This window comes from Electrona antarctica (assembly GCF_951216825.1).
Source record: "Electrona antarctica genome assembly, chromosome: 3".
Classification (NCBI taxonomy): Eukaryota; Metazoa; Chordata; class Actinopteri; order Myctophiformes; family Myctophidae; genus Electrona; species Electrona antarctica.
The window spans coordinates 21,763,428-21,785,559 of record NC_136808.1 but is presented as its reverse complement, the minus strand read 5'-3'; the positions used below and the strand labels follow the sequence as shown (position 1 = coordinate 21,785,559).

The 22,132-nt window shown below is 41.4% G+C and overlaps 2 protein-coding genes across 3 annotated transcripts in view; both read left to right on the top strand.

Annotated features, from left to right (window-relative positions):
* Positions 1 to 811: 811 nt before the first annotated feature.
* Positions 812 to 9,147, top strand: ero1a (endoplasmic reticulum oxidoreductase 1 alpha). The gene is made up of 16 exons (XM_079497516.1): positions 812 to 1,086; positions 3,165 to 3,284; positions 3,564 to 3,647; positions 3,853 to 3,894; positions 4,139 to 4,218; positions 4,784 to 4,857; positions 5,021 to 5,141; positions 5,667 to 5,728; positions 5,857 to 5,883; positions 6,222 to 6,314; positions 6,399 to 6,485; positions 6,614 to 6,860; positions 7,269 to 7,338; positions 7,671 to 7,757; positions 8,081 to 8,217; positions 8,681 to 9,147. Exons 1-16 carry the CDS (start codon positions 994 to 996, stop codon positions 8,736 to 8,738), a joined length of 1,482 nt encoding a protein of 493 aa, XP_079353642.1. The 5' UTR covers positions 812 to 993; the 3' UTR covers positions 8,739 to 9,147.
* A 7,649-nt stretch (positions 9,148 to 16,796) lies between these two features.
* pacsin3 (protein kinase C and casein kinase substrate in neurons 3) overlaps positions 16,797 to 22,132 on the top strand; it is a 46,425-nt gene continuing 41,089 nt past the window's right edge. Inside the window, exons 1-2 of one of the 2 annotated variants that reach the window (XM_079497854.1) lie at positions 16,797 to 17,357; positions 21,332 to 21,395. The gene's annotated coding sequence lies outside the window, so the exon portion shown is untranslated. The remainder of the gene's footprint in view (positions 17,358 to 21,331; positions 21,396 to 22,132) is intronic. The other variant, XM_079497855.1, reaches the window with a different exon arrangement.

Here is a 22,132-nt window from a genome sequence, read left to right as displayed (position 1 = left end):
CACGCCCATAAACATATAGAACATGTATCCAAGTTCAAATGAGCTGTGTGTGTGTGTGTGTGCGTGTGTGTGCAAAAAAAATTTGTGTGCAAAAAGAATGTACTACGATTTTTTGTCCGTATAGGTCCAAAGTTCATGTGTAGATGTTTTTGTGCATTTTGGTCAAAGATCCTGGGAGGAGATACATTTTAACTGTTTTTCATATAATTCAAAATGGCGGGTGATCTAAAGGTCAGAGGTCAAAAGTCAGAACACAAAAGTTGTTCGGCATGAGGAGACACATATGTATATCAAAGTGTCATTGCCGACGGTCAAACGGTTCATGAGATATGCACGTTCAAAGTTTGCATTTTCAATTGAGCGCTATAGCGCCACCATTTGGCCAATCTCATGGGCTTCGCATAGTCACCGTTTGGCATGGCCCTCTACCAGATTACCGTCTTTCGCGAAAACCGACTGCACGGTTCAGCCAGAACAGCTATTTTTGGCGGAAGGAGGAGGAGGAGAAGAAGAAGGAGAAGAAAAATAAACACAAAAGCAATAAGTGACCAAAGTCACTTCGTGACTTCTTGGTCCCTTAATAAGTGACCAAACTCACTTCGTGACTTCTTGGTCCCTTAATTAAGGACTATCAGTCACCAGAACCTACATACACATTTTAAATGTATATCATCATGGTTAAAATGGAGTTTGAAGTTACAATGGGTAAGTAGGCGTACGTTAGTAATACCGGACGCGAATGCATTGCAAAGTGAGAGAGAGTCATTTTATTATCACTCAGTGTCACGTATTACACGTAGCGGCCCATGTGTGCAAATTAAATGACACATCAGGAAGCAGATGACGCACTGGGAACGCCTGCGGCTGATTGTTTTCGGGTGGTGTTTGTTGATTGTTTGGTAGTTGGCCACCGCCTTGCACGTATACAGTGGCAGACCGGCAGTGCGTATTTAACTTGACTTCGAGTAGAATTAGTCCCCATAGAAGTTCGATATGAAGTTCCATCATGTGTTCTTAGTTGTGTCTGTCGGCATCATCAGGGTGTCCTGCATCCAGAACTCGGCAGCACACAGGTGCTTTTGTAAGGTGAGTGAACAAAACTAAACTGGAACCCGCTCACAAACTTACGTATTACAGTAACCCTTTTCATATGGAGGTCCATTATGTATTCAGCATTTGAGGCACGGTCGGACCACGTACCATTTCATGAGATTTAGCCTACCCAATATCAACAGATATTTTGTTGTCTTTGGATGAGATTTTGTCCAATTCCATGCTGTAATTATGTGCCATAGCTAGGACTGATAGTAACAGGCAAACGTTCAAAATAACACTCTAATTGTGTAGACTTCTAGTAAATGTAGTAATGCAGATGTTTAACAATAACTTAACTCTTGGGAGTGTAACATGGACCCAGCCCGTAAGATATAATATTGTGGTCCATTTGGTTACCAACTCTCTTACCAACTCATCATTTAGCTGGGAACCACCTGCATGGAACCTCCTAAGGACCACTGGTGGTCCCTGGACTACTGCAGTAGTGCGGCACGATTCCTGCTCAAATGTGAATCTCGATTTTCATTCACAAGAATTGAGATCAGATCACGATTCTCATTTTTCCATAGCCCGTCTCCGGACCCCCCGGGTTGAGCTCCTTTGGACCTACCACGTAGGGTCCGGTCTCACCGGATTCAAGCGACGTGGGACGCAATCTGACTTACCCTGACTTAGCCCTGTGCTGCGGTGTGGGTGTCACGCTGACATATTCCAAACGAAGCATATGGACGCTATAGGATACAACGAACCCTCTCACCCCCCCCCCCGAACGGCACAGAAGCCGTTAAGTATTTTTAATGTTTGTACGACCGTTTTGGCAGCTCTGAAATTCTCTCTTGTTGACATCCCATTGTACCGCCTCTCGGCATCTCGGTTGGCTAGCAGCGCCTCCCTACGCGCCTCATAGGCGCAGCTAGCCAACCGAGATGTCAACAAGGAGGGACCAAAGAGAGAATTTCAGAGCTGGCAAAACGGTCGTACAAACATTAAAAATACTTAACGGCTTCTGTGCCGTTCGGGGGGGGGGGGTGAGAGGGTTCGTTGTATCCTATAGCGTCCATATGCTTCGTTTGGAATATGTCAGCGTGACACCCACACCGCAGCACAGGGCTAAGTCAGGGTAAGTCAGATTGCGTCCCACGTCGCTTGAATCCGGTGAGAAGGAACCCTACATAAAGTCATCAAAATGTCAGAAACTTTAACGTAGGGTTCCGAAAGGAGCTAATTTTTCCATTAAATATGTATTGTCTTTAGTCTGTTTGATTGATTGAAATATTTATTAACAGTTTGCAGAATTACAGTACATTTCGAGCACAAACTCAATACAAAGGCTGTTAACTGTGAGTGGACGACCCAATTAAGCATTACACTTGTTTACAACAGGGTCCACCATGTTCAATTCATCAAAACATTTAGAGATGTACAAATAGACACTTCTATATAGACAAAGAACAGAACAGGAATTCATCATAATGGAGGTAAAAAGGGAAAAGAAACACATACAGTCCCCCCCCCCCCCCCCCCCCCACAGCGGTGGGGGGGGATTCAGATTTTACGGGGGCCAGTTTCGAATTGCGGCCGTCCGTAGGTGCCCTTTGAGAGCGGTTTTGAAGGAGTCAAGGGATTCGCATGTCTTAATGACTGTTGGTAGGGTGTTCCACATTTTGGTGGCATAGGAGCGAAAAGAATTTAGTCCCTTGTTTGTGCCGAATCTGGGTTGTACATGGTTCGTGTAGTTGGGGACTGTGTAGTTGCGTAGTTGCTTGGTGAACATTATCAACATTTCAAAATGTGGCACCACCTGGAGCGAATACCAAACGAGTGGCTTTAAACAGAAGGTTTTAATTTGTTGAGGCTCCAGTAGCCTAGACTATAGTCTATATTTTCTGAACAATGCGCTTTCTATATCAGAGTAGCATACTTGTTATCCTATGGCAGCTTCACTTTGATGACAAACTAAACCATGGATCATCATCAGTAGTAGTAATTATAAAGCTAGTAATAGTAGTAGCAAGGCAATGTTGCTGTTGTAGTATTGAATACAGAGGCGTATATATAGTTTTTGCACTGTTAACACAAGCTAAACTGTAGGTTATATCTTATTTCAGGTCACAGGTAGCCTTGATGATTGCACTTGTGATGTCGAGACCATCGATGCCTTCAACAATGACCTTCTTTACCCCAAACTTCAAAATCTGCTGGACTCTGACTATTTCAGATTCTATAAGGTAGGTCTAGTCTAATACATGGACACAAACACGCACACATTAATTTCTTAATTCTTCTTAGTACTTTACTTGAGTACTAGAAAATGTATTCACTTTCCAGGATTTTCTTGACTTTTATATTGAGCACGACGAAAGAGGGGGTAAAAAGTAATTGACTTCTCTAAATTAAAATAAAATAAATGAGAATGTCACATTGCATTTGCAAGTCACCTTAACTTTAACTCTATGGCATACCATCAGTATTTGTTGTGCTTCTGTTAAATTGTTGTTGTTTTATAGGCAAACCTGAATAAACCCTGCCCCTTCTGGACAGACAACAGCCACTGTGGTCTGAGGGATTGTGCTGTGAAGTCCTGCTCTCCTGTGAGTTCATTTGACAACCTACCAGCATTAACCACATGTCATTATATGCAAAACACGTAATAAGAATATAAAATAAAAAGGGGCAAAATAGCAGATCTACAAGATTACAATGTGTCACATCATAACTTGTGTAGGTCGGCTATTTTGGCTGCATGTCATACAGTGAAATATAGATCAGCTATGTCAAAACTCTTGTGTTTCACAGAATCAGGTTCCTGAAGGAATCAGAAAATCCAGTCACAACAAGGTGAATGCCTTTCCTGAACTTTTGTTGATAATGAGGATTAATGTTACATGGACGTTTTGATTATTATTTTAAAATTTTCTCTTATTTCTTCAGCAAATTCCTGATTACTTATTTACCGGTATACTTATAGCAACGATTGATGTGTGTAAAGACCCAAGGAAACATTCATTGTTGCTAAGAAATATTTTAAATATTTGAACTTAATTTGTGTGTGTGTGTGTGTGTGTGTGTGTGTACTGTGTAGTATTCACTAGCTGAGGCCGATGAGCAGATGGAGGACTGTGAGAAGGCGGAGCAGCTGGGTGCGGTCAATTCCTCTCTCAGGTGTGATTGGTGGTTTAATCATGTGTCATTCAAAGGGCATGTAAGTCTTGCTAAGAAAACCTTGCTGTATCTCCAAACATATTTATTGTTTTAAATTGAACAGTGAGGAAAAACAGAAATATACTCACCAACTACTCTGCTCTTGTATTTATTGACTACACACATTATTTATCCATATAAATACAAATTATTTATGGAATATATTTTGCATTTTGCAAACTGGACGGTAAACTGACTTATTCAGTATCATTTGTGTGCTGGCATATTTATCAATTTTATACTTAAAGGTAATAACAGAAATAGATTATCTACGAGATTACAAAGCGTCACTTTGTGAAGCGTTAAGGTGCTATTTCTGTTTCTTTTTTATGTATAAAAAAAATAGAAACTATTCTGATCAAATAATTGCCATTAGATGATTTTGTAATAATTGTGACAGGCCTAGTGTGGGATCCGCCCACCTGAATCACGTCTGAATGACGTCATATTGTAGTCTGGAATAAACCGAAACGTGTTTGTGCTCTCCTAGTGTGCATTGGGCTTTATTCTGGTTCTGTCTCATCAGTGAAAAGACCAGAGAGGCTTTACTGAAGTGGAACAAGCATGATGATGAGGCAGAGCACTTCTGTGTGATTGATGGTAGGACACCTATCTATTTGTTCAATTAATCAGTCAGTTAAACCTTTTACTCGCTTAATTACCACAGTGATCTGTAGATGAGACTCATTGTGATCAATGAGTGACACTCATGTTGTAGATGAGACTGTGATCAATGAGTGACACTCATGTTGTTGCCTCACAGATGAGGAGTCTCCAGACTCTCAGTATGTTGACCTGCTGTTAAACCCTGAACGATACACGGGTTACAAAGGACCGGATGCCTGGAAGATCTGGAACAGCATCTATGAGGAAAACTGCTTCAAGTAAATGCTACTTTATTTTGAGATAATTCATGAAAAGCAACCCAATGTGCTTCACAGAAAATAAAAACCTGTAGCAAAATAGTGCAAAAAACAATCTAAATCAAAGTATCGCTATACAAGGCGCTCGCACCTACTTCTCACCTCCGACCGATAAATCAGACAAACATAAAAAAGTCCATAGACTTGGCTGCCACATGACGTCACAGGGGAAAGCCAGACGTTGGAGGGGATAGCACACCTCAGAAATAAAACATTGGTAGGTTTTTTTTTTGTGGCTTTCGCCTTTTTTATTTTATATTTTTTTATAGAGGGACAGACAGTATAGTAGGCTATAGCCTATAGTAGGCTGACAGGAAATGGGGGAGAGAGGTGGGGGAGTGACATGCAGTAAAGGCCGTCGGGATCGGGAGTCGAACCCGCGGCACACTGCCAGACTCGGACTACCGGCCAAGGTGCCTGGACCGCTTAGCCACGGCCCAGACATTGGTATGTTTTAATCAGATCTTGAACCATTTTCCCCTGCAGACCTTATACTGTGAAGAGACCCCTAACCCCTACAGCGTTCTACAGCAGTACAGGAGCTGAAGGTGAGGATTCATTACATAATAATCATGAGGATGATTTCAAAGAATTAAAAAGTGCTACACAAAATATTAATAAGACAATATAATACACACACAAAATAAATTGATTAAATAAATTGTCTTATTTTCAGCATGGACTTTCTACAGGTGGCTGGAAGGTAGGTTGCTAAGATACAGAATAATAAATGAATCCATGCACTGTCAAGAACGAAACGGTATATTTATATAGTGGTTTATTCTCATTTAAATGTGTAGTTTTTTTGAATTATTATAAATAGTACCTTGTTTTATCTTATACAGTGTTCAAGTGTTAAACGCACTCCTGTGTCTTGTACTACAGTATATCTTTCATGTCACTAACTTTGTAATATTTCCGTTTTCAAAAATAAAAATACAAACAGTGATCATATCATGAACATCTTCACTGCTGTTGAATTTAGGTCGGTTGAGAATTACTACTGCTTTATCCCACCTTCTTAATTGTCCTCTTCTCTAGGCCAGTGTGTGGAAAAGAGGGCATTCTATAGACTCATCTCTGGTCTCCACACCAGCATCAATGTCCATCTGAGTGCCAGATATCTATTGGATGGTAAATTATGTCTTGGCTGAAAATCTGCACTTCAGTTTATTTAATCCTTTCATTAACTTCCTTGCTCCTCTCTCTTTCCCCCAGACCACTGGCACTGCGTAGACGGCACAAAAAGCATAGGAGGAGGATGTGTATATTACACATCAAACTTAAACTTTCCAATAAACTCCGGTAAACTCCCGAATTGTACCATCACACCTGTATATTACCGTATATTAACTGTATATGCCCGCTAAACTTGAGGTTTACGGGCAAAATACAGTGCCCATAATTGCCCGTTAACTCCTCTTTTCACGCAGTGCCATGGTTTCAGAGGAAGTGGGGTCACAACATCTCAGAGTTCCAGCAACGTTTTGACTCAGAGCTGACAAACAGCGAGGGCCCCAAGAGGTTACGCAACCTCTACTTCCTCTACCTGATTGAGCTGCGTGCCCTGGCCAAAGCCTTGCCCTTCTTCCAGCAGCCCTCCTTCCAGCTCTACACTGGCAGGCCAGAGGAGGACCGCAAGCACAAAGAGCTGCTCCTCAACATCCTGCAGGATGCCAAGTAAGAATATAGAACGCAACCAACTCTTAGCTACACTGGGTGTTAATTTAACTCAGGCAATAGAAATGTAACGATAAGGAGTCATAGTGGTCCATACAGTACAGTTTCAAATTAATGAAAAACAAAAGAAGAAAAAAATGTGCTTGGCCATCGGCTATTTTCACTATTTATGAAATAGGGATTGTTATAAATATGCATGTGTTTTTGTAAGTCTGGATCCCGGGAAAACAACATCATTATCTTTTGGGTCTCAGCTGAGAACATTTTGGAACCTCAGCATTTAAGATACTGAGATCTTGCCTGCTTGCTTGGTTAATCTGATCCAGTCACAGTAATAATGTCAACTATGTAAAAACATAACGTAACAGTAGTTTATAATGAATTCTCTCTATCTCAACATTCCTCAAGGTCTTTCCCTCTGCACTTTGATGAGACCTCCCTGTTTGCTGGAGATGAAGAGGAGGCTGCCAAGCTTAAGGTCTGTAACCACCTGCTGAGCCTGGCTGTGGAAGAATTGTCTTGTTTAAAGCGGAATTCTGAAGATATAATCATAAAACCTCCTTTCAGAAGAAGCCACAGGGAGAGGAAAAGATTTAGACTCAGTTTCATACAAAGAATATATTTTTCCACTCAAAGACATTAAACAAGGCAATACCCAGAGCTCATGCTGATACTGTAACTGTATGTATTTTTCACTATGAAGTGAGTGCCTGAGGATTATTTTTGTATAACTAAGCTCACTGCTGTTTTGTTTGTCTTTTTACTCAAACATGAAAATATGTGTATTGTGCGGTGTTTGGCTGACCTCAGGAGGACATCAGGCTGTCATTCAGGAACATTTCCAGGATCATGGACTGTGTGGGTTGCTTGAAGTGTCGACTATGGGGCAAGCTCCAGGTGAGTAGCACCACTTTCTGGTCACTAAAGCCTGATGTTTTGTTGTGTGCTGACTGCCGAGAATAGCCAATCTACAAACTCACAGCACCTTGCGGGCTCACATGTTGTGACACTGCAGATCTGTGACTTTCAGCACACAATGGAGTCGTTTATTTGTGCTTTGCAAATACATAAATAGGCCTACATGAAAGAGTAAAACAAATACATGTGATATTCTTTATAGGGACTTTTTGACAAACCACTAACTGCTGGCCTTTTCTCAATAATTGCATTTTAAAATTAGTTTCAATTTGTAACTTTCTGTGTCATCTGTTTCCTGTCAGACGCAAGGATTAGGCACAGCCTTGAAAATCCTGTTTTCTAAACGACAGATTGAAGCTCTGTCCAAATCTAACGTCAACGGGCCCACTTTCCATCTTAGTCGCCAGGAGATCGTCTCCCTTTTCAATGCCTTTGGGAGGTAAGACACTTTCAATTCACTTAATTTCAGGTTCATTGTCAAATGTCAATCCAGTGCACCACAGTGACATGGAAATGATGTAAACATAAGTGTGTGTGTGTGTGTGTGTGTGTGTGTGTGTGTGTGTGTGTGTGTGTGTGTGTGTGTGTGTGTGTGTGTGTGTGTGTGTGTGTGTGTGTGTGTGTGTGTGTGTGTGTGTGTGTGTGTGTGTGTGTGTGTGTGTGTGTGTGTGTGTGTGTGTGTGTGTGTGTGTGTGTGTGTGTGTGTGTGGGGGGGGGGGGGGGGGGGGTACAGGGAAACGTATGGCTGTTACTAGTATTGTGACTGTGTGGGGTGACACTATAAATGTGTAACCATTCTAGGAAACCTCAACATTTTAAACCTCCATTTTGCGAGTGTTGTTCTCTCTATATAACACGTATGCACCTTACATTTTAAAACACCTATTATTTAATTTCTCCAGAATATCTACCAGCATTAGAGAGTTGAAGAACTTCAGGTCACTTCTAGGAGAGGTGTGACGATGTGAAAGATCTGTGACCATTAGTCTTCATGATACATTTTCATGCAGAGAAAAATGGGGGAAATGGATGACTTTTCCCAATAGGGAAAAATTGTAACTTTTCTCAATGGGAAAATGTGTAGCTCATAGCCAGCATCCAAATTGGCTTACGTTTATTGAAATGTGCTTGAGATTGCTATGCAAATAAGTAGTTTCAACCTACTTCGAGCTGTGCCTGTACTTATATGGCTTATATGAAGGAATTATTCTAAAATACAAAAAACTACAATCTAGAGAGTCTAAATAATATTGGTGGCCATTGTTTTGTTCGAGTTTGTAAATTGACACTTTTTGTATTATTTGTTTGTATGTTGAAAAAGATATTGCTGTTTGTTAAAATAAAGTTACTCAATTGTACTATCATGTAATGATGCAGTTTTCCATGTACTTGAATCTGATTTGGTACCAAGAAGAAAAGTTTAATAACAGGAAAAGGTTTGATTAATAACAAATATAGTGAATAAATTGGGCGATTACGAATTTATTTTTGTTGTTTGGGACACTGCACAATGATGATAATTTAACATCTCAGCATCCTCTGTAAATCAAGTTAAGTTCTGGTGTCAATCACAGACCACAGTGATAGAAAATGTGTTCATAATTGGTTTCTTTAGAAAGTACAGTATACAGAGCATTTCTTTTAACACTGGAGTCGGAGAGCTTCTCTGTACTCCCTCCAAATCTTAGCTGGCTGTCATGTCCAATGTGTAAATGTACTTACTTCAGTAAGTAGATTTGCATTACATTTACCTAGATTTCTGCTTTGAGCATTGGTGGTGGAGTGACATGTGAAATTTCCCCATTGCACATTCCCTGTTGCCTGTTTTCCTTATTTCTATGTTAATTTATTAACTATATATTTTTATATAGAACCCCTATTGATTCTTAAAAAGGGCCTAAAGTTACTTTATGTGCAGCTAGTTCGCAACAAATTGTGGAGCTAGGGTTTCATATTGAGGAGCCGTTGCTTCCAATGTGCTTATTTCAGACATACCAAATCACATTGAAGAATATCAGTGTTGCCTCCATCATGATTCACAAATAGGGAAATTAATCAAGATACAGCTTTAGCATTTCTTTTTCTGCTTTTGTCGTGGTTTTCTGTATACACTACCTCATGTTTGTTTTTTTATTCTTTCTGGGAAAGCCTATTGGTTAACTCAAAAGGGGGAGGAGAATTAAGAACTGAATGATTTGAGTTGTAAAAAAAAAAAAATCTCAAAAATCATACCCCTCACTCAGGTAATTACGTCCCATTAGCTACCCTCAATCGGTCCCATTAGGGAAAAACCAGGGCCACACAATCCGTTGCTCCGGAACTACTCTGCCAGGACTGGGAGAACCAAATTCTGGCGCGTGCATGGAAGGACTAGGCTCTGTGGGTTGACTCCTGTCCGGGCCCCTCCTACGTCTCACCAGGTCCACTCCTGCTCTCACCAGGCCCAGGACCTGTGCGTTGCACCAGACTCCCAGCACCAGGCACTTCATTCAGGAGTGGTGGATTATAATGGCCCTAGGCCTCACCGAGGGTTCTTTGGGCTTCCTCCTCACAGAGGACACAGGCTGGGGTGCTAACCCATACTGTTCACCCGGGTGCCGTCTACATTTCGGCTGCCACCCGTCTCTCACCAGATTATACCTGGTTGTCACAGTCTATTCCTATGAGTCACTATAAATAGAATAACTATAACTAAAAAACATTGCATGGCTGCACCTAGGACGTATCCTCAGTGATGTACCCCAAGGTGTGTGTGTGTGTGTGTGTGTGTGTGTGTGTGTGTGTGTGTGTGTGTGTAATAAACCTATTAAGAAGTGAATGTCTAAGATTTGAGTACATATGTGCAGTAGCTCTGATCATGGGAGGCTACTTTGAGGCCTGTCCATGATATCAGTACTATTTCACTTTGGTAAATGGTGCATTTATATAGTGCCTTCATCCAAGGCGCTTTACATTCACCCATTCCTACACCAATGACAGAGGAAACCATGTAAGGCACCAAGCTGCACATCGGGAGCAATAGGGGTTCAGTGTCTTGCTCAGGGACACTTCGACACTAACTCTGGGGGAGCACAGGCTCGAACTGACAACCTTGCGGTTCCCATCCGGCTACTCTACCCCTGAGCTACTGCTGCCCCACTTTGCTTGTATTATGTTGCATTCATTACATCATAATTAGCATTCAGTTTATTTTATGCTACCCATCCCTCCCTCCCATCGAGGGACACCAACCACTTACAACCACCATCACAGCACATAGTTGAAGCTTTTAGCACCACCTTGTGGTTATTTGACGTCGTTACGTCAATACCACAGCCTAATGAGTGATTACCTACTGTAGTAGTAGGCCTATTACTACAGTAGTAGTACTACTACAGTATATTAATAACTCTGTAGTAGTTCTTTAATATTATAACTACATGATAACTGAAGGAATCCGTATATTCAGTGATTTCACTTAATTCAAATATCACTTTTTTTTTCGTTTTTTTTTTTGTTTTCGGGTAGTGTCAAAAACTAAAATCAAATTCAGCTCTGAATTCAGTAGAATCTGCACCTGGCTCGCTGATAAACTATCTCTACACCTGGGAAAAACTGAATCCATTCTCTTTGGATCAAATAGTAATCTCAGCAAGGCAGATGGATTCTTGGTTAGAGTGGGTGACAATATTATTACATGAAAATTACCTACGTAGGTTCCATCCTGGATAAAATGGACACCAACGTAATCAAAAACGTCAACCAAAGAACAAGATTCCTATACAGGATCTCCTCACTGGTCAACAAAAACACCTTGAAGACCCTAACAGGAGCCCTCGTACAAGGTTTCTTCGACTATGCATGCACCTCTTGGTACCACAGCACCTCAAAGGCCCTTAAAACAAGGCTCCAGACTTCCCAAAACAAACTGGTCAGGCTACTACTTGACCTCACCCCCCGAACCCACCTCACCCCTGCCCACTTTGACATGTTGCAATGGGTCTGGTCCACAAGATTCGATACAGCGCCAAGATACCCATGTGTCTAAATACTTCCTTAATGTCAACGAAGTCCACACCCATAACACCAGAGGGAACTCAACAAACCATGTGCAACCCAGATTCGGCACAAACAAGGGAAGGGACTAAATTATTTTCGCTCCTATGCCACCAAAATGTGGAACGCCCTACCAACGGTCATTAAAAAGGGTGTCCCTTTTTGCTAAAAAATATGTTAATGACGTTTAGATGATTTAGGCCCAATCCCAATTGCCTCCCTCAAGCCCTGAGCCCTGAACCCTCATTGACTTTAGTGACGTCAGCTTTATAAGTGCTTGAGGGTGAGAGGCTGCAAGGGCTCCAAATTGTTGTGAAAGGAATGGGACAGCACTTTGAAGATGAGTCCGCCATTCATGACACTTTGCATCACTTTATAAAACCTGTCCTTATTCACAGCCAGTGCCTACATGCATGACATGTCTATCATGTCTATTTATGTCGTTTTATTATTAGTTTCATAAATACACTTTCCTGTGTGATAGGGGTTGTAATATTCATATATAATAATATTCATCATAAATTGCATTTCCATATTTTACTTTGCTCATTAGTCATTTCTCATCATGTTTCCCTTATTATTATTGTTATTAAATATATATAGCCTATCCTTCCATTCCGTCTCCCTTTGAGAACAGTGAGAAAGCACTATTGTGTTTGTTGACATTCTAACCGCGGTACATAACTAATTTGCATACTTAAATGATTGACGTTCGGAGGATCCCCCTCATTCCCCTGGTAACGCTATGAACTGTGGGTAATTTCTTTGCCAAAGTCAGCTAAAGTCAGCATCGATGCTGACTTTGGCAAAGGGCACATAAAGGGGCGGGGCTGAGCCCTCACTGACTTACCGATTTCAAATGGGACATCCTTCAAGCCCTCACAGACTTCACATGAACGCGCAGCTAAATCAGTGAGGGCTCATTGAGTCAGCAAGGGAGTGGATTGGGATTGGGCCTTAGAACACTTTCCTGGGGGTCTTTATGTGTGTAATATGTGGTTTTAGATATTTTAGATTTTAGCAGTGAGCCCAGTGTCTCTGATGCTAAGCTCTGATGTCATCGACGCGTGATTATGAATCCCACCAAACGTTCTAGGGTAGACCCGCCTCACCATGTGTCTGATTGGCTCCCAGGAAGGCATCGTTTTACTGAGGTTAGGCCGTTCGGGTTAGGTTTAGGGGGGTGCATACTTAGTTTAGACTAGTCATTGGTTAGACATGAGTTAAGGTTAGGTTTAGGTGTGCTGCCCCGTGGGGGGTTAGGTTTAGGGTGAGGGTTTGAGATAGGTTGTAGTTGTATGACTCGCAAAAACGAGAACTGTCGATCACAACGACTACTGGCCAATCACAGCAGGGCTTTCCTAGAACTGCGGTGGGATAAATAATAACGCGTCATCGACACTGGGCTCACTTACTTCCTGGACTACATGTTGTCTCAGTAAGACAGCCCTCTATCCACAAGGAGGAGCAGTGCACCAAAGCATTATGGGAATTGTAGTCCAGGAAGGAAGTGAGCCCAGTGTCCATGACATCAGAGACACTGTGCTGTCATGTTGCTATATCTCTACACTGCCACTACTACTGAGCTTTTATGCTTGCAACTTGCATAATATAAATAAACTGATTCTCTTGTTGTCTTTCGCAGTATCTTCAGCAAGTAAATTGGTAAAAGTCCCAGCAAGTAAAATGGTAAAAATCCCATAATCCCATGTTTTATACATAATGCTTTACGGCAGTGGTAGGCAAAAGGTGGCCCATGCCTTGAACGAGCGATAATATCTGAGCGATTTCTGTCCGGCAAATTATTTTGTCGTTTCTAATATCTGATTGTCCCCCAGATGAAGATCGCTTCTATCCAATGCAAAGTGAGGGGTGCACCCCTGGCCCTCACTTTGAGCACAGAGCACTTTATGAGCATGTTCAATAAATATAAATATAAATACTATTTTATTAGTCTAAGGAGTCTTCCTTAATAGTTTATGTACTTTCATGAGAGTGAATAACATGCATATATTTCACTTTCTCTCTATAGAAGAGACCTTCACTATCTCTGTTTGAAAGGGAGTATGTAGCCTACTGTAAGTACTGTATATCCTGTATATCCCCTCCTATGTCCAGCGTTTAGTGCGTGTAAACACAAACTTTGTCCTAACAAACATTTAATGCCATTGATAATGAATGACCAAGTGTTTGTGTAAACACAAACATTAAAAGACTAATGATTGGCCAGAATGAGATGATGTATGATGATGTATGATAAGAGCACCCCTCACTTCACACGGGTGTGATTTTTAGCATGAAATAGTATAGGCTATACTAGAAAAGTGCTCTCCCTGAAGCGCAGATCTCTGCCAGGCTGAGTTGCCTTAGCCTGGTTAATAAACCAGACCGAATCAGCCGTTGGCAAAAAAAAGTTGCCTACCAGCGGATTACGGTCTGGCGAGGCTCAGTAGCACGCCTCTTTCCTACAGCAGAGAACAGGTCGGACCAATCGGGACATGGTATGCAATATAGGCGGGCTTTGGTACAGTGACGTTCAATGCTTGAGACTTTTGACTGACAGTAGCTCTGACCAATTGCGTCAAAGAGAAAATGTTCCCCGGGAAATGAAATCCAAGTGGAGCCAGCCCAGACTGATATACCGCGACAGTGTTGTGTGATATTAGTCTGGCTTATTAGCCAGGCTAGAGTTGCCTACCCAGGGCTGTGTCAGTTGTGGGGTGCAGCCGCCAGGAGTCCCAGGACACAAGGAGCCAATCAAAATGGAATAGGACAATCTATCTGACTGATACATCTTGATCATTATGACTCCAGAGATAATGTGTACAGATTTAGATGAGTGTTGGACAAAATATGGAAGAGTAGTAGCAAAATGATGTCACGGTTTGTCATTTCTTAACTTCTGTCATCTGTATGTGCCTCCGTTTCATCTCAGATGCAAGGATTAGGTACACAGCCTTGAAAATCCTGTTTTCTAAACAACACATTGAGGCTCTGTCCAAGTCTAACATCCAATGGCCCACTTTCCAGCTTTAAGCTTGGATATGGTCTCCATTTGCAATGCCTTTGGGAGGTAAGACACTTTCCTTTCAATTCATTTCAGATTCATTCATTGTCAATCCAGTGCACAGTGACCTGAAAGTCATTTCACTTGGAAGAACATGCTGTAGCAGCAATAGCAGTTAAAGTAGCAGGTACTGCAAATATTAGCATAGAATTATGCACAGTTTAATTTAAGTACACTATTATTATGTAGTATAGCTACTTTGCTGATCTCAATTAAAAGTTTAAACGTGCTAAAATAAAATTGCAGACTATACATGTGTCACCGTGACATTCCACCATTTTGCAACTGTGGACAAATATCTTTTCAATTCACATCCATATAGAAATTACTTCTTATTATTTTTATATCTCTCCATTATCTCCCAGGATATCAATCAGCATTAGACAGTGGCCTTGTGGTTAGAGTGTCCGCCCTGAAACTGGGAGGTCGGGGTTTGATCCCCAGCCGGGTCATACCAAAGACTGTAAAAATGGGACCCAATGCCTCCCTGCTAATCTACTAATCAAATGATTCCTGAGCGCGGCACGGCTCGCTCCTTGGCTGTGGCTCACCGCTCCAAGAGATGGGTCAAATGCGGAGAACAAATTTCACTGCGGTAACGTGTGTGACAAATCGTACGACTTTGACTTTGACTTTGAGTTGAATAACTTCAAGAGAGGTGCGGTGACAATGTAAAAGATCTTGCTTCGCTGTGACCATTACTATAGTCTTCAGGACTCGTCTGTCTCGTCTGGTATATGTCTTATTTTTTGGAAAATCTGTGACTTGACAATAGGAAAATATGTAGCTAGCTACCATAACACCATAACAAGCACTGAATCATTCCAATTGGATTGCTTTTATTAATTAATTGTACTGAATATTTCTAAGCAAATAAGTAGTTTAAAACAACTTCCAGGTGGCTCAGGAAATATAATAAAACAACTTTTTGTTTGTTGGATGGATGGATATATATATATATATATAATATCTCTACGAGTTCCTACCGAGTCATGTTAATTTAAAAAATACATTTTCCTTATAATAATAATAACATTATAACAACAACATATGAATAATTCACCAACTTTGTTTTTTCCGCTCCACCCTTAGAAAAAACAAACACAAATGTAGGCTATACAAGTATATTTCTTAATGTTGAACACGACCAGACTCCAGACGGTAAAGGGTTAAAGTCTGTAATAGGATAAATGGATATTGTCGTGAGCACGAGTTTCGTCACTTAAATCATTTTAACATGTTCGTCAAACTCTAAAGTATGTATTTAACTTCCGGTCGGTATACTTCAAAATAAGACATAATATATTATAGGGCATTGATGGTTCCCAAACCTTTTAGCTAAAGACCCAAAACACCACTGTAATAATAATTAATTAATAATTAAACTGTACCTTCCTGTGCTTTTATTCTGCAAACTGTTAATAAAATATCAATCAATCAAAGTATATAGGCTATGTAGTATAGTAGTCATAGTCATGCTACCAGGCACATGGGGTAAACAAAAACCCAGAACAAATGTATTATATTATGCAAATCTGTAATGTTTATGAACGTTACCAACTATGATCTGAAGCACCCAGGCTACCCCGGGTAGTTTTAAGAAACTCCTTAAAAGACACGATCAATGACCATTATATTATTTAATGGGTTGTCATGCTTATTTTTATTTATTTAATTAATATCTTGAATTTTTGTTTGTTTATTTATGTATGTATTTGTTTGTTTTATTTATTTTATTTTTGTATTGTTAATACTTTTTTGTTTGGACAGTGTGCAGCTAATGGGGATCCAATAACTGAATAAAGAATGAAACTCTTCAATCAGATTTCTCTTGTTTTGAAGTCCAACAAGCGGAACTCGCATGCCTAAACGGGTAAAGTTTTGATGCGTGTGTTCAGATCACTGTAGTGACGGAACAGTGCTGGTGCAGCAAGAGAGCAGCATCTGATTACACAGACCTCCCTAGAACGACGCCAGACAGTATCGGTGGTGGTGGGCAGCTTTATTTACCTGCCAAACAACCCGTTCATTTGTTTCACACGAGAAGCGGAATGTTTTTTCCCCCCATGTAATAATACTTTTTTATATGATAAATCACCGACTCATTGGACCTATAGTTCTTCTGAGAGAGTTTGGGGATTTGTTTTTGGATCATTTCATTGTGATGGCTAGGAGGGAGTGTACACATACACATACACGGGCCCACGGTTGACTTGGAAATACACTTTTGGAGGCGAAACGACGTCTTGCGTTGCGTTGTTTATCGTGTGCAACAATCAAACTATACACAAGACTACACCACCAAACCGGGGGAGAACGAAGAAGACAACTGACTCAACATCGAACTATAAACCGCTATTCCGCTGGAGGAAAAAGGAGTGTCGCATCAGATCACACAGACAGACACGGAGCTGACTGACTGTGGTCTGCTCCTTCTGGTCGGAGGAGCAGAGAGAGACACGGAGGAGTCGCAACAGGTAGAGAAGCACAGACTTTATGTAGCCATGGTTGGTTCACATGATGACGCCCCGCGTCATGGAGGAACTTTGCCCTGTTTTACGCACCCTGTTACATTAACAACGTTAACGTCTACATAAACCTTCAGAATTCAAATATAAAGTGATCGCTACCCGGGGCCACGGATGTTACAATTTTGCTCGGGTGGGTATTTGCGCCCGTGCATTCCGTATTGTTTAATTAAAAACGCATTTTAATCCCATACGTGGCAATTTTCCTCAAAACGTTATAATGTATCAGAGTGCAATACACCTCCCAATCGATAGGGTCGCGTAGTTGAAAACTGAAGAAACTGTCCCGGCGACCGGATTAAAATCCTTTTTATCCAACAATACGGAATGCACGGGTGCTAATACCCACCCGAGCAGAATTCTAACATCCGTGGCCCGGGGGTGAGCACTTTATATTTGAAATCTGAACGTTTATGTAGACGTTAATGTTGTAAATGTAGCAAGGTGCGCAAAACAGGGTGAAGTGGCGTCATGACTCATGATTGACAGTCATGTTTCTGACAGTCATGTTTAGTTTCAGGGTTAAGACTTCATGTTGAGCTGTTTAGTTGCTGCTGGGCGATGACACTGCATCTCCTATTAGTCTATACAGCGATACAACACTAGCTGGCTGAATGTACGCAGGCATTGTAATGTTTTGTAGGGTATGTATGATGCTGATGCAAATATTTGCACATATCACATGTCAACCAGGGCTGGCTGTCAGTGACAATATTCTAACTGTATCATAATTTGTGTTTGAGCTCAAGCGGTGTAGCCCTTGGGGCCAGGGCGTTGACAGGCGCGCGCATTCATTGGTACCTGATCCCACCCAGCAAGTGGATTTTCATAGTGACATGAAATGTCAATTTCGTCAGTTGTGTCCTGCTTCTAGTGTTGCTAATCAAGCTATTTGCTTTAGAATCACAATTATATGGTAATTTAAATAATTTGTTAGTAACACTATTCTTATTAGACAAGTACAACTAAAACTATTTTGGATCTGAGTGACCATTGCAGGCTATTTCCATCTACAGTAGTATGGAGGAAAAAACAAAATAACGTAGCCTACTTTACCCAATATGTGCTCTTAATATGATTGATTAAACTACTGCAAAGTGTGTGTGTGTGTGTGTGTGTGTCAGTGCACAGAAAAGGTAGGGCAGGGTGACTAATCTATGTCAATAATAGTACTCGATACAGCCAGCAAACAGATTGTACCAAGTCAAGTCCCAACCAGTGTCACCGTCAGTCTGTTCTATCTAAAGGCTGGCGACGGACTCACTCAGCAGCATGTGGTTTACACATTGGAGTTTCTGGCTGTGGGAGTTACAGCAAGGCTGAGTTGTCCCCTCTATTTGACTCTCCATCTGCAACCCTCTCCTCTGTTATTACCAGTTAGATATGGTCCGAGCGAGGCTTTATGTATACAGACTTGTTTTTTTCCCCCTCCATTTCACTCTCACTTAAAATAAGACTGGGTTACTTTCTTTTCTCCAGTATTGTGAAATTACAATATAACCTGAGTTGAGGCTCAGTTTTTTCCCCTTTTTCAGTTGATTTGAAAGGACAGTGGCTGAGGAACAGGCCTGTCTTTGTCCCGGTGTGCCAGCAGGTTGCTACTCTATAGCTCAGTGCCAGCACTACTAGCATTCAGAGAGCAGTGCTGCTGCAGAGATCTGACATGGAAGACAGCTGACCTCACTGTCAACTCTGAAGCCTCATTTATACTATTATATTGAATGCCGTTATGCCGGTGTAGCATGCAGTAAATAGCAGATCTACAAGAATGTGACGCGTGGCGAGCTTGCAGATGATCTGCTATTTACCGAGCTCGACACCGGCACGCAATTATGTAATATGAAACGTATACTTTCATGAAGCAATAGTTTAACTGCTACTTTGGAGTTTAGCCTTGGGGACAGCATGCGTTTTGTTTTAAAAACAAATGGTGAGTTTAGTAGTTATGAACAGAACTGACTGGTCAGGTCAACATTGCCCCGTCTTTACAGCATGGCTCAGAATCGAATATCATATCTGATTGCTTTGGTGTTCCCAAAAAACAAAAAAGACTAGTACAGAATTAAAGGACCACTTTTCATCTCTTCATATAATTGGTCCTCACTAATGTTCATGATAAAATACCACAATTTTTTTCTACTCTGTCTGTGTCTCATAGGAGGGCTGTGGGCAGTTCAGAAGCCCGTCCACCAGTGACATCATCGTTAGGCCGATTTTTTTTAAACAAGATTTCAAAATATATATATTTAGATTTTTATCATTGTAAGAACAATGGCTTCTATTTTTGCATTGCAACTTTTCAGGAATAGCCTGCAGTTTCTATTAGCTTGGATTCCCCATCAATGATGTCACTGGTGGACGTGTTTTTTAACTGCCCAGTCAGGCTATGAGACACAGACTGAGTAGAAAAAAATGATACTTTTAATATTGATCATTAGTGAGGACCAATTACATGAAAAGTGGTGAAGTGGTCCTTTAAGTAGTAGTAGCGTTGATGAGGTTATCGAGTTGTCATCGGAGGAGGAAGAGGAGGACAACAACAACGCACAGGTATTACGCATTGCGTACTGTTCTGGTGATGGGCCACCATAACTTGTTATACTGTATTTTATACAGTATCTAATGTTATACTGTAGTGTTATCAGTTGGGCCGCTGTGCCTACTCTACTGTAGTGTGTTCTTACGGCTGGCGGGTCCCTGTGGAAACTGCTGCTGAAAATGTTATATTGATTGATTGGAAATTTTATTGAAATTTATGAAAGTACAGGTCAATGTAAAATCTGATTGCTACGAGGATAAAACCAGAAAAAGCACTAAGACTTGTTTACATTGGGGTCCTTCATTTTCAATTCATCAGAACATCTATATCCCTACTTCTGACGGGCGGGCGGGTCACTGGCTGCGTTGGTTGTGTTAAAAAGGTCAAAAAGAGAATAATAATAAAAAAACGAATTCCACACGCACGCACGCAAGCTCCGGCACACCTGATCAACCCCCAACGGGTACTGATCACCCCTAGATCTCCATAGCTGGCCTGTTCTGACATCACAATGATGTTCTGACATCACAATGATGTTCTGACATCACAATGCTGCGCACCCTCACCCTTTATTAGCCAATTGATCACACCTGATCACCCCCCAACGGGTACTGTTCTAGTAGGCTAACCATAATTCTAAATACATGGATCAATGAAATATTAGAGTTAGAGACTGAGATCTTGTTACATCGCTTGTACAGGTATATCGTTTAGACTGATGCTGATGTTCTGGGTTTACCTGGGATCCTTTATCTATGTGTGTGATTACTTTCCTAATAGTAAGTCACTCTGGACAGGAGTGTCTGCTATATGCCTGAATCGTAATTGTAACCGCGAGACTTGTAGAAATGTCTAATTAGACTATACCTTAGACCAGGAAGTATTTCAGACCTTTAACTCTTCGGTGCAGTGACTCATCGTCGTCTTATCCCTCTTCCGCCGGACTAATTTCCCTGCAAGGTAATTTTAGAGGTGTGAGGTAACACGTATGACCTCCTCACATGGGGGGGGCTGCTGGTTTACTGCCCCCCCCTCATTAGACCCTCACGGCAGGCCTCATGTGTGGCATTTCGATGTGATGTCCAGAATGTGCCACCTAGCTACTCTGGGCCCTATAACAAGGCAAGCGGTCCGAGCCTGCCCGGAGGCTTTGGAACAGAGGAGCACTGTCTGTGAGGGAGCATCATCAGTCTGCCTGTGCTTTGAGCTTCAGGGGGAACTAACCATATGAGGCTTGGCTAATAACCTCTCTCTAACAACTCTCCTTCTGTTTCTCTCTCTCTCTCTCTCTCTCTCGCTGTCTCACTCTTTCCTCCCTACATTCATCCATTACCTCCTTGTCTCTTTCCTGATCTCTCTATCTATCTCTCTCTCTCTTGCTCAGGCCGTAGGAGACACGCCCTGTCTTCCATTTGGACATCTGTCCAAGTGTTTTCATCTCTGATAAGGTAAGTCTCATATACTGCCACTTTGGGCTCTAGCTTTAAACATGGGTATATCTCTTTGGGACTGGGTTGCATCTGAATAAGATTTGGAATGCCAAGTCTGTTTCTGCTCTAATAATATGTTGTTTTTTTACCTGTCCATACTCTTTAACATTACATGTAAACATCCTTGCTGGATTCACCATTTAATGTGTGACAGACAGACTTCGTTTCTGTATTTTATGCCAGGTGATTTAGTCTACATCAGGGGTTCCCAACCTTTCTATTACCACGGACCGGCTGACAGTTCATAACATTTTCGCAGATCGGCATGATTGTGTGAGTGTGTGTGTGTGTGTGTGTGGGGGGGGGGTCGCGGTCACACATCATCGTACCAAAACACAGAAGACAGTTGACTGGCCTCAAGTAGCCTACCTGCTTCTATATTATTATTATTCTATCACAACATGATGTTCTATCATTGACCTAAATGGCCAATGTTATATCAGCAAGGATAGTATGATTTAAAAAAAGGTTCGGCCCACGTCTTTTCAGAAATGAATTTGGCACGTGCAAAAATATAGTTAAACATGCAGAGTGAAACATTACTTTACCTGGGTTACATCATCTTCTGATACTTGAATATTTTGACATGAAATAATAAGAAGAACTTGGGATTCCCTTCTCGCGTACCAGTGGGAAATGTCCCGCATACCAGCACCAGTCCGCGTACCAATGGGAATTGTCCCGCGTACCAGCAC

Bases quoted from the DNA above. Each gene is read 5' to 3' on its own strand.
- ero1a (XM_079497516.1), top strand. From the start codon at position 994: ATGAAGTTCCATCATGTGTTCTTAGTTGTGTCTGTCGGCATCATCAGG. The intron at 7,758-8,080 runs GTGAGTAGCACC...GTTTCCTGTCAG, and splicing joins GACTATGGGGCAAGCTCCAG to ACGCAAGGATTAGGCACAGC. The intron at 8,218-8,680 runs GTAAGACACTTT...TAATTTCTCCAG, and splicing joins CTTTTCAATGCCTTTGGGAG to AATATCTACCAGCATTAGAG.